General features: G+C 53.9%; 1 protein-coding gene across 1 annotated transcript; it reads right to left on the minus strand.

Annotated features, from left to right (window-relative positions):
* Window positions 1-1,839: 1,839 nt before the first annotated feature.
* On the minus strand, window positions 1,840-11,726 carry DDRGK1 (DDRGK domain containing 1). The gene is made up of 9 exons (XM_004687357.2): window positions 11,580-11,726; window positions 10,208-10,402; window positions 8,853-8,965; window positions 8,520-8,621; window positions 6,045-6,167; window positions 5,726-5,764; window positions 3,237-3,293; window positions 2,696-2,744; window positions 1,840-2,130 (listed from the first exon to the last, which is right to left on the minus strand). The coding sequence occupies exons 1-9, from the start codon at window positions 11,668-11,670 to the stop codon at window positions 1,964-1,966; spliced, it is 936 nt and encodes a 311-aa protein (XP_004687414.1). The 5' UTR covers window positions 11,671-11,726; the 3' UTR covers window positions 1,840-1,963.
* Between the last annotated feature and the right edge of the window lie 468 nt (window positions 11,727-12,194).

The following is a 12,194-nucleotide window of genomic DNA, read 5'->3' on the forward strand; positions in this document are numbered from 1 at the left end:
TGTAAACCTTAGTACTGAAATGATAATCAGCAGATCAGTAACACAATAGTATAATACTATGTGTGTCTGGTTTACTTTTGAATGTGTAAAAGCATTTAAGATAATTTTTAACATTAAACTTGGGGATATTAATTAAATGCTTCAAGTATTTAAGTAATAATTAAGATTAAGTGCTGGAAAAATTGTAAGTTGTTAAATGTGTAAGTTTTCATTTATTAGCTGCGAAAATAGTTTGCACATATTTAGAAAAACTTTAATTGGTTACTATTCGAAGAACTGTTCACTTGATAAATGTAATAAATTAGCAGATTGATCACTGAATAACACACAAAGGATCATAGGTTTTTCCCTCCATGCTGTCCTTGGACAGAAAGAATCTTAGACCACTTCGGGGCCTGAGGAAGGCCCCAGCCAGGCTCCCGGCCACTGGGTGCAGTGCCGAGGGGGCTGGGACTACCTGGATGGCAGCGGTTGAGCACCATGAAGGAGACTGAGGGGCCCCCAGGGCTGCTGTGCTGCTCTGTGGGGATTCTAGTACTCACGACGACGGAGCCTGCTTCTCCACGCCAGTCCCACTTCCCTTCGTGTGCGCTCAACCTTGTGCACACTGGAACCTCCTGATGCTCCCTGCCTGCCACCCCCAGAGACTGTGACTGAACTGGCCTGGGGTGCGGCCTGGCAAGACTGCCAAGGCCCCCCAGTGATTCTGATGAGCAACCAGAGCTGAGAACACGGCTCTCGCTGGAAGCCATCTCTTCTCTCTGTAATGTTCTGCTTCTACTTCACACTGTGTCACCAGTCTTTTTCCTCCCTCTCCTATCAGACTGTGGGCTCCCAGATGGCCTCCAACAATGTATGTGGCCCTGTGCAGCTCCAGATGACGCCCAGTGCCTGTGGCGTGGAGTTCAGGTTGGAGTGCGTGCTTCAGGCACCAAATGGACAGCCCCTGAGGGAGGCTCTGCCCTGCAGCTCCAAGTACTGTCTCCCCATCACCGTGCACACAGCCAGTTTCCTCCTGTGCTGGAACAGCACACTGCCTGCCTCCTCCTCCAGGCACCAGAGGAAGTAGGTGGTGGTGTTTAGGGGCCACCTTGCATAAAAAACACATTTAAGTACATGCCTCACCCTCAGCCTAGCAAGATGCTCACGCCATGCACAGCCTACAGGAACCAGTGTCTGACCCTACAGGCGACACACATCTCCCATCCCACACCCACTCCTGAACATATGGTCCTTACATCCACCGGTGGGTGGACTCACCCACTCCGTTTAGCTTTTTGTCAAGGATGTGAAGTTGAATTTATGTGATGTGCTGGATGAAGCACTGCTTCTCCCCTGCACCGTCCCATCCAGCTCATTTCATTCCTTTCACCTGCCCCACAATTCTCAGTCTGGCCACTCCTAAGCACCTCCCACTCCCTCCCCTCCCTCTTAAAGGCTGTAGTTCCTTAAGCCTCGACTTGGCACTTCTCATTAACTCTTATTAAGGGCCCCTGGCTTTCTTTAGGGCTTCTGAATCCATACAGTGAACAGTGAGACCTTCTCCCCAGCTGGGGATTAGTGGTCCAAGAGGTTTCCCATTCTGGAAAGTGTGGGGAGGAAGACAAAGATCTCACCAGCCTTGGGGGCTGAGCTTTCAGCACACAAAGGAACACAGTACAAGCTCAGTATGTTTTTGTGAATGAATGAATGCAAAGAATGGAACTTCCATCTGCCTCCAAAGGTTCCTCCTTCCACCACCCTCTACTACCCACGCCAGGATACAGTCTGAGGCCTAAATTTCACCTGCTCATCTGGGATCCCCAGTGAGGCCTTCTGCCATACCAAGCCACACCAAGCTCAGCAATGCTCACAGGCCTTTAATCGCAGCCTGGCCACATGTTGTCACTGCCCCGGGGTGGTGGGGAGACATAAAAATGTAGGTAGGCCAAGCCAATTCTGAGTCCGAGAGGGAAGGGCTAGGCTAGGCTGGGGCCTGGGCAGAGGGCGGCTGGCCCCAGGCAATGAGGGAGTTGCTGGCCTGGGCAAGCTCCGTGATGGACACCCGGCCCCGCTGGCGGATGAAGTTAGCCACAGCAGCCAATTCTTCTGGGGTTATGTAGATGAACTTGCCCCGGTCATCAATCACACCTGTAGGGAAGAACCGGTTGCGCGCTGAGCCCTGCCCACTGGCCTGTGCCTGCCCAGCCCCCACCCCTTCCCAGCTGGCTCAGGGCCCTCCGGCCCTTTGGCCTGCCCTTTCCAGGGTGCCAGTACTGGCCAGGCGAATCAAATTAGCCTTTCCCAGGGCCTCCCTGGTGGTGCAGGGGTTAAGTCTCAGCACTACCAAGCTAGCTGACCCACATGGTGCAGCAGACCTCTCCTGACCCGCCCCTGCTCCCCTCAGCAGTGTACTTCAGTTGATCTGCCTGTTCTGCTCCCCACTCTGGTGAATCCTCTCACCCCCGCACCTCTGACCTGCACCCTAGTTGCTGTATGCATGAATAAATACATCTTTAAGAAAAATTAGCCTTTCCTGCCTGTCCACACAACCCCAATGCACCCGTAGACCTGTACAAATCTTCCCTTTAATTGTGTTCTGCTCAGTACCCCTCACTGCTACTCCCCCACCCCCATGGCCACCCTGCCTCTGCAAATAGCCCTGCAGCCAGGCATTCCCAAGGCCAGGGGCTAAAGTGACCAACTCTCCTCTTACCAGTCAAAGTCCCCTCAGCCAGCAGATCCTGGATGCGGTTGATGGTGTCCTATGAGGAGAATAATTCTCAAGGCACTGACATTCCCAGAGAAGGCAGAGGCAACCTCTCTCCCGCCATAGCTAGAGCCCCTCTCCCCCTCATGGCTGTCCCCAATGTGACTCCTTTGGAGGGACCTTGGCGAGAAGGGACTCTGGTCCCATAAGACCCCTGTGAAAGACTCTCTCCCAGTCAGGAGAGGAGTGGTGGCAGCACTTAGCCATAGAGGTCGGTGTGGCCCATTTGCAAGAGACTTGATAAAGTCACTAAACTGGGGATTCTTTGGTTACAGGAACTGCTAGAGTGACAGGATTTGGGCTTTTTCTTGTTCTTCCTGCCTGTCTTCCACCTATTGAAAGGCAGGATTCCTGGGATGTCAAGAGAGTCCTAGACTCCACTGGGTCTCAGCTGGGGACATGGTGAAGGGGCACCAAGACCCCATCTCTAGGTTCCCTCTGACAGCCACATAGACCCTGTGGCCACAATCCACACTGCAGGGCTTACCTGAGTCCGCAGGCCCACCTGGGAAGCCAGGTCTTCTAAGAGCACGACCTTGGACTGCTGCAAAGAGAGGGAGGGAAAAAAGAGGCGCTGAGCTTGGGCAAATCCCTTAGCACTGGAACTGTGGAGGTGCTGTGTTGTCCTCTCGGGGGGCTGAGAAATTGCAGACTGCCGTGGGAGAGCCATGTTCTCCTTACATACTCACTCACATGCTCTCAAACCTGCCCTATCCAGGGACTCACAACCTGTGGCCTTGCTCACTCCCCTGCTTGAGGGGGAGATCTTTCTAGAAGCACCAGTTGCCCCACTGGCCCCGTCCTGGGCTGGCCACATGCGCAGGGTGCGGCTTGCAGCCGCCTTTCCTGCCTGTTGTTAACATCACGGACAGGTTGGGAGGGGAAGCACAGAGAGATGAAAGGAGGGATGACAGTCACCAAAAACTATTTAAAAAAACTGTGAGCGAGACTTGCTAGGGCTCTGCAGCACAAGGCACGGGGTGGGGGATGCAGAGGAGAATAAGAACTGGCTCCTGCCCTGGGTCACAGCCTGTTCGGGGACACTGGAGAGTTGGTGGCTGAGGAAGGAACACATGAAAGGCCCACAACCACGGCGCAGAGAGGCAGCAAGGCTCCTTCCTGCCTCGCCTTTGTCGCGGCCCGGCCTAGGATCCCCACACCCTCACTACACTCACACTTTCTTTCACCCATCTCTTCACACCCTCTGAAGCAACGAGTCCACTCTCAAAATAACTGGTCACACTGCGTGGTGCTTTCCCCATACGGCTGTGTTCCCGTGCCTCTCCACGGTACACATTTCAGGGGTATGGCCGGAGGTCCGCTGCTGGTCCTGCACATACACTGTTCCCACCTCCCCCACACACAGACAGATAAAACCCTGAGAAGCAGTCTTTGGAGGTCCATGAGTCTTTCGCAGCAAATGAGCTGGGGGAGGACTGACACAGTGACACCTCCCAGCTGCGGATGGCATGTGACTGCTCGAGGTGCCAAACCGAATCTGGGAGCTGTAAGTTAAGCAGGTGGCAGTGAGGCCACGGGGTGGGCAAGCACAAGGTGACCATGCCAGCTGGCCTCTACCTACAAGGCAGCAGGTGCTGGGGCCTCTGGGGCAGCTCAGAGTGGCAACACGAGCCACCCTAGGTAGCCCCTGAAGACCTGGCCCCAGGGGCTGCTAGGGTCCAAGTACGTCTGGAGAAACACAAACCCAGCCCTGTGAGACAGAACCTACGAGAATAAGCTATGCCACAACTCTCAGAAACTGCCCCAGGCACAGAAACGTTCCCCTGGTCCCAAAATCCTCAAATGCAAGGGCCCATCCCCTTGGGTGGGACGGGAAGTGGCTGAGTCTCAGCAGTGGAAGGCTTAGCCAGCACAGGCCAGAAAGACCTGTGAGCTTCTGAAGAGTTTGAGGATCCCCAGAGACGGTACCCCAGGAGAGCCGCTGAAAATGAGGCTGCGACTGCACTTCCTCAGGTCTCCGCAAAGGGGGCGCTACAGAGAATGGCTGGGTTCCAGGTCCTCCATGATACTGCCCACTGGGCAGGTGGGGTCAGTGATCTCCAACTTGACCATCAATTAAGGTGCCAGGGCGGAGAGTGGGCACCACGAGATGGGAGTGGTCACAGCCTGAGGGAACAGGGCCCTCTGGAAGCTGCTGTCTTTCTCCCGCTGGGCTGGGGAACCCCTGGGCCCCAGGCTGTGAGCTCATTCGCAGGCTGCTAGGAGGCCTAAACCCTCCTCTCTTTGGGGAGAGGTGGGGGGAGGATTATGCAAGCCCTGGCTTCTTGGCACCCCCTAGAACCACCCCCACCAACGCCCCCGCTCCCTCTGCACTCCTTCCCTCAGCCGCCTCTGCACCTCTGAGCTGCACTTGAAAACCTCTCCCCTCTCGCATCCTTCGTGGGAGAGGAGTTGCTTAGCAGCAAAGCAGAGCAGGACGTGCTTATGCAACCCGGAGCAGCATCCAGCGGCCTGGCCTGGGCTGCCACAGCAGGCTGCAGACAGAAGGGGCCACACCTGCACCCCATCCCAGTTCCCAAGGGAATAGCACCCTGTCCCCCTCTCAGCACCCACCAGGCCCAAGTTCCTGGTCAGGAACACATGGCAGGGGACACTTGTTTCAACTCAGTGGAGCCTCCGTGTGACAGAACTGACAGAAAACACATGTGACGAAACTTGAAAACACGGTGACTCACTCAGCGTGGGGTCTGAGAAGCAGGGAAGCTGTCAGACCCTGAGTGTGAGGAAGTGATGAGAGACGCAGGCCTCCCACACAGGCCCAGGTCCTTCTCCACCTTTGGAGTCTGCTGAGAAGGGACTCCCCGGCTGCTCAAGCTCTCCGGTCCCCAGCCCCCATTTAGTGGAAAGCCCACCCTCCCGCTCCGGTTTACCCCCTCCAGGCCCTGAGGAGGATGCACATGGCATGCACATGCGAGATGGGGAGCTGGCACCAGGGCCCACTCTGTGGCTTCTTACCTTAATGTAGCTGATGAACTCTGCCAGGAAGCTGTGGGACTAAAGGAGCAGAGAATTGGGGTGAGTGTCCCTCACAGGGACGGTAGGGTCATGCTTGCTGGCCACGTGTCCGTGCCCACCCACCTGCCTTCATGAGCAGCAGAGCTCACACAGCGATGGGTTCAGGGACGCCACCTCGTAAGGCAAGGTCTCTGGCTACTAGGAGCTGCTGGACCTTTCCTGGGGTGGGCAAGGAGGGCTGGAGGAGGCAGGGGGTGTCTGAGATGGGGTGGCTGGCCTTAGTGGGTGCAGGGAGGGTTTTCCCAGGTGGCAGGCCCACCTGTTCCTCAGTCATGGTCTCGCCCACGCCCTCCTCCTCCACCACGAAGGCCTCCTTCAGCTTCAGGTACTCCTCATGTTCCCGCTGGGCCTGCTCCTCCCGGGCCTTCCTCTCCTCCTCCTCCTGTCAGACGTGAGGACGAAAGGGTCAGGTCATTTGGGGAGCATGCCCACCCCATTCCTGTTCTGGACCCTCATCTCCCTGCAGGCCATACAACCTAACTTTCTCTTAGAGACGGCACTGCCCCGTCTCTGACTCCCTTGCCACATGCTCTCCAGCCCACCAAACCCATAGGGCAACCTCTGTGCCTCATCCCTGTCCTCTCAGAGGCACTGGCAGAGCTGACTAGTCCTTCTTTCTCCCTGGGCTAACAGAATCTGCCCTCTCCTGGACTTCCTCCTGCTCATCAGGTCATTCACCCTGTTTCCACCACTACTCAGCCCTGTCCCTTTCTGGGGTGACCTGGTCGTATCATGGCATCAGCAGCCATCTTGTGACTCACCCACCAGATGGCCTCACAGGCATCCCTAACTGACTATGACCCAGACCCCGAGATGTACTCCCCACACCTTCTATACTCCTCCTAGGTCACTGGCCACATGGCCAGCTGTCTGGTCAGGAACAAGGTCCCCTCTACTGTTTCCTCTTGAACTTCTAAAATAATCTCAATTTGTCCACATTACTTCATCATCTCTATCACCGAGTGCAACAGCCTCTCCCAACCCAACACACTTTCCAGAGCGCCCAGAAGGATCTTTTCCAAACATGAAGCTAAGGTCAGAACAGGAAATGCACAAGATGAGCCTCCTGCAGTGCCAAAAAGCAAGCACTCAATAAAACAAGACAAAACAACAAGGGTACGTCAAATGGACACAGGAGCCAACTGATAAAAGCTCCCCATGGACAAAGCTGGAGCAAGCTGCGTGTCTGGGTTTCCATACCAAGTATAAAGTCCACAACCTAAATCCACATGCATATACAGAGAAGACACAAATTTCTAGTACAACAGAATTCCAAACACTTTGCAGATCCTCTCTTAACTCCCCACTAAGTGTGGACTGTGTAATTTGTTTCCAAAGCATAGGAAAGGGGAGTAATGTTACCGAGGGGAAATCTGCAAGCACAACTTTTCCCAGGTGATCAAGGTTAACATCACTAGTGATAAGTGAAGGTGATAACACAGACACTTGTTATGTTGTGGTGAGGCTGGTCTCTGCATTGCAGTCACCCTCCTAGAAATCTATAACCCTGGTCTAATCACGAGAAAACTCTCAGCCAAATACAAACTGAGAGGCAGTCTACAAATGCCCAGCACTTCTCAAAACTGTCAAGGAGTCTCAGACTCTGACCAGAGAGGCCTGTGGAGACATGACAACTGTTAACTAGGATCCTCAGTGGGACCCTGGAAAAGAAAAGGGATACTGAGAAAAAACAAATAAAATCAGAAAAGTATGTGGCCTTAGCTGATAATATAGTGCATCAACATGAGCTGTGAACAATATACCACAATAAGGTGAGATGGTAACAACAACTGAAACTGGGTGCAAGGGAGAAAAACCCCAGGATATTTAAGGCGCACCAGGCCTGCTCATACTCAGAAAGGGAAAAAAACCGCTCTGCTAACGCCTCCCCTCTGCTGTGTTCTTAGCACTCACCACAGCAGCCTCCCTAGACATGTGGACAGTGAGGGACCAAAGGCATCAGCTATGGAGTCGGCGCTGGGGCGGCCCTGGCCACTGGTTCTCCCCTCCTCATATACCCCACAGATCTGTGATGCTCTCTTTCGTGGACGCTGTCTCAGAAGCCCTGGCAAACTTTTCTGCGTGGCTCCCTTTCCCTGCGTACCCCTCTATGCCAGGCCCCACGTGGACCCCACAGGCATGGCCCACCATCTCTTACAATGACCTTTTACAGCTGTAAGACCCTCAGAATGCAGACAGTGCCCTTACCTCTCTGGCCCCTCTCCCGCTAGCTTACCCTGCTCAAGTCACTCTCGATCATCCCAATGTTCCGGTTACTTTAAAAAAATCACACGCACTGGCCCTCCCTGGTGGCACAGCGGGTTAAAGCACTGCACTGAGAAGCTAAAGCCACTTCCGCATGAGTTCGATCCCCGCCTGCCCCGGAGGTGACCACATGGCGCGGCAGACCTCTCCTGACCCGCCCGCTGCTCCCCTCAGCAGTGTACTTCGGCGATCTGCCTGTTCTGCTCCCCACTGTCTCTGGTGAAGCCTCTCGCCGCCCCTGAGCTTCTGGCCTGTACCCCAGTTCTGTATGCACAAATAAATAAATCTTTAAAAAAAAAAATCACACACAAAAACCCGTCTCAAGCTCTGCTTTTAGCAGTTTTACATGAGCTCAGATTAGAGCGCAGGCCTGTTCCCACGCCCAGCCTCTCGGTAGGGTGTTGGTAGCTGCATGGAAGCACGGCTGCCTGGTCATGGGTCAGCAGTCAGGATCACAGGCCTGCCTTACCTTCTGTTCCTCTTCCAGGCGAAGCCTCTCCTCCTCCTTTTTCCATTCTGCCTCACGTTGGGACTCGAGGCGTTTCCGCTCCTCACGCTCAGCCTCCTCTGCCTAAAGAGAGGACTTCATAAGGGACACGTCCCCACCCACAACTGCAGCCTGCTCACTTCCCAAATAGGTCAGGGCAAGCAATGCCACAGACCAAGGTTGCAGGACAGAAAGACAGGCAAGATACAAACACCAGCCCGACATACAAAGAGCAGGAGAGGAAGATCTGTCATGAGGTCAGGGAAGCTGGCCCCTGCCTACCTCCCAGTTCTGCACCCCATCCCTCCTGCTTGCCTCACGCTGGGCTTTTCGCGCCTGTTTCTCTTCTAGCTTCCGTAGTTTCTTGGCTCCGATTTTCCCTGACACATGTGTTTCCACTGGCTTCTCACTGTCTTCTTCCTCGTGGGCTGAGTGTAGTCAGAGAAAGACACTTCAAGTTTTGGCCAGAGAAGACCAAAGATGATGGGTCCACCCCACCCCTTGTTCCTCTCTTCCTGAGGGTGTCCCTTTCCATTCACCTGCAAGAGTCACTAGCCCAGCTGTATTCTCTTGAAGCATCTACTGTGAATACAGAAGCTTACACTCTGAAGTGTGTACATTTTGGTGTGGAAGAGGCACCAGGGAACCATGGGCAAGAGTACAGATGAGGACTTTAAGTGCTGCACAGCCATAAAAGAGAAGCTCCAGGTTCCTTATCTCAGTGTCTGATAATAACAGGCAGGGACATCTGGGCGTTTGGAGTTCTCTAGACTCTGTGTCTGGGCTAAACCACCAGGGGAGGATGATCCCATGGGGAAACTTTCTTACCATCTCAAATCGGAAATCATGCTCACTGTGGCCAGGAACTGCTGAGGGTTCCAGGTTGTTGTAAGACTCTGGCCAGGGTTATCCCTTTCTCCCATCACGCAGAGCAAAAAAACAGCTTCCACCCCAGCCCTACCCAGGACCAGCTAAAAAAGTTAAAGACCCTCTGAAACCTGAGCGGAAGGATGCTGACCCCAACCCTGGCACAGGAGGAATGGTACCACAGAGGGCCTCTTTTCTGAACCTAAGTAGCCATTCCCAACAGTCCGAGAGCAAAAGTCCCAAATAATCCCTCCTCAGGTTCAAGCCAGCTATCAAGCACTGGAGAAGAGGCCATCTTTCCCATAATCTTCCCCATAATCCCAAGATTATGGGATCCACCCGCTCTGGATCCTAGGATTAGACCTAAGTTGGTCCTCCAACTTAGCACCAGAGCTATGGAAGCCTCTGTCAACAGAATGTCTCTATCCCCAAGCTCTCCTTCTAGGTCACAGGGAGCCCCACTCCAGGAACTGTAGAAGCTCTTGACCAGACTCTCTGGTCCTAGGGTAAGGCCTCCAGGGAATGAGTGTGCCCACACCAGGAAGGGTGCTGGAATAAAAGGAACAGAACAAGGAATTCTCTTGGCCAATCTGAAGACCCTGTCCTTCTGTTTGGACTCTAAGAGCCAAGAGGAAGGAAGAGGGGGTTTGCATAATGTAACAGGGTCAGGGACCAGAATTTCTAGCCTAGCCTCTAGGACCAAAGGCCAGGTCCCCAGTTTCCTCCCACCCACCCCATCGCTTCACAACCCAATCTTCTGTGGTTTTGGAGGTCCCGTCACCACCATGTTGGGTCCCTCTCACCTGGGATGATGGCCGCCTCCTCATTCTCATCCACCTCTGCCCAGGCCCGCTGGGCTCGACGCTGGGCCTGCAGACGGCTGCCCAGATCCCTTCGGCGCCGGGGCCTGCCCCCAGCTCTTATTTCCTCTGGTTCTAGGGGCCTAGGCTGCGCCCCTCGACCTGCTACTCCTGGCTCCTCTTCATTGTGCAGTGGCTCTTAATCAGCGAGAGGAAAGAGAGGAATCAGAATATTGTCAGGCAGCTGAATCTACTCAATGGCAGTAGAGCAACATTCACTCTACTCAACTTTCTTCAGGCTCCTAAGACCCACAGCTTCTCAGGTGACTGAGACCTCTACAGCCTAGACCTACATCTTGATCCAATGCAGCAAGATCACTCCTTCCCTCCTGCCGGTTTCGTACCTGTCTCTCCTGCAAGGCCCCAGCTTCCTAGCTGGCCTTTCATGAGACTATCACTTGCTAGACATACCTCCTCTCCTCTGATAAGCCAGCCTTGACCTTCCCAACCTCATCTGAATGCCCACTACAGGACTGCATCTTTTTCTTGCCTAACTACATGTGCCATGCTTTTATATGGCACCCAAACCAGAGTGCACATTAGGGGGCTGATTCTCCTCTCTCAGAAATATTTGCTGGCTATCTGTTTCACTTGTCTCCCCTCCCCCCTGGAATCTACAGATGCTGTGAAGGAGCTTGTGAGCCTAGGGAGGACAAAACACACACACAAATCCATATTCCATATGCTAACAATAAATGGTGTCTGTGTGGGTGGGGAGCCATGTGCATCCTTTGTGTGTACCCTCGCTGATCACAGGGCCTTCTGGTCAAAATGCAGAATAGGGAGAACGGCTCATGGGTGCTCTCCTTCTGGGGACCACCCTTTACACTTGAAGGATGTGGGGTGAGCTCATGGGTAGGCAGAAAATACTCAGGTGCACCTTGTTGGCACCAGCTCTAGATCCAGCATAGGTGGGGTGGGAAGCTCCTGTGGTTTCTCCAACGGGCACAGAGCGGGTTAGCCCCAGTGAGTGATGTGAGTCTGTTTGCCAGTGTCTGGCCCTACTGGATGTGGAGGTCTGGAGTGTTAGGAGGCCGGGTAAGGAACATTCGAGGCTCTTTTCAGCGTCCCAGAGAAAGGAAGTTCGCTAACATCCAGTCCATAAGCAGAGTTCTAACATCGCTGCCCCGCCCACTGCGCATGTACGCGCATGCGCGCGGCCAATTTGGCGCTCGGCGAGTGAGGTCTGGAGCCCAGGCCCCAGTCTCCCCGGCGGGCAAGCCAGCGCATGCGCCTGAGCCGCAGCGCGACGGCCTACAAAGGCTGAGGCTAGAAAACGCGACCCCACTGGCCCAAGAGTGGTGGCATCTCCTACCTACTGCCGCCCGGCCCCGGCTACGAGTCAGGAAGAAAATAACGCCAACAAGCAAAACCGCCGCCACCAAGTACACCACGGGGGCCACCATGACGACAGCTTCCGGACGGAACCTCCGCGTCCATCCAAAGGCTCAGGCTCCTCAGGCCCCGCCCAGCGTCCATGTTGCCCCTCCCATTCCCCATTTAGGCTCCGCCCCTAGCTGGGGCCCCGCCCAGGCCACAGACTAGACTGAAGCTTTCAATTTTTACTTTAAGACGAACTGTGGGCGGGGAATAAAAATATCGGCAATGTTGAGTTGAAATTACTGCAAACGGTTATGGGCAATGTGACATTTATGAACATTTTAAAAGCAATAAATAATACCTCGTAATGGTCTGGGAAACAGACATATGGGGGAAAAAATACAAAACGACACTTGGGAAAGGTAAGACAACAACTTGCAGAATAGTGGCTGCCTGTGGGGAAAGAGGAAGACAATGGAATTAAGGGCAGAGCTTACCTTTACCTGTGACATCTGACTTAAAAAAGGAAAAGGGGGAAATACCAAATCTATTTATATTGTGATATACTATTGTACTAAGACCTGTAATTTTATACCTATTTAAAATCAAG

Source organism: Condylura cristata, unplaced genomic scaffold (genome assembly GCF_000260355.1).
Source record: "Condylura cristata isolate star-nosed mole 26May11 unplaced genomic scaffold, ConCri1.0 scaffold00022, whole genome shotgun sequence".
In the NCBI taxonomy this organism is placed as follows: domain Eukaryota; kingdom Metazoa; phylum Chordata; class Mammalia; order Eulipotyphla; family Talpidae; genus Condylura; species Condylura cristata.

Excerpts from the sequence above, each read along its gene's own strand:
- DDRGK1 (XM_004687357.2), bottom strand. The coding sequence starts at position 11,670 with ATGGTGGCCCCCGTGGTGTACTTGGTGGCGGCGGTTTTGCTTGTTGGC. Across the intron at positions 8,622-8,852 it reads CGCGAAAAGCCCAGCGTGAG|GCAGAGGAGGCTGAGCGTGA; the intron begins GCAAGCAGGAGG and ends TCCTCTCTTTAG. Across the intron at positions 3,294-5,725 it reads AGTTCATCAGCTACATTAAG|CAGTCCAAGGTCGTGCTCTT; the intron begins GTAAGAAGCCAC and ends CTCTCTTTGCAG.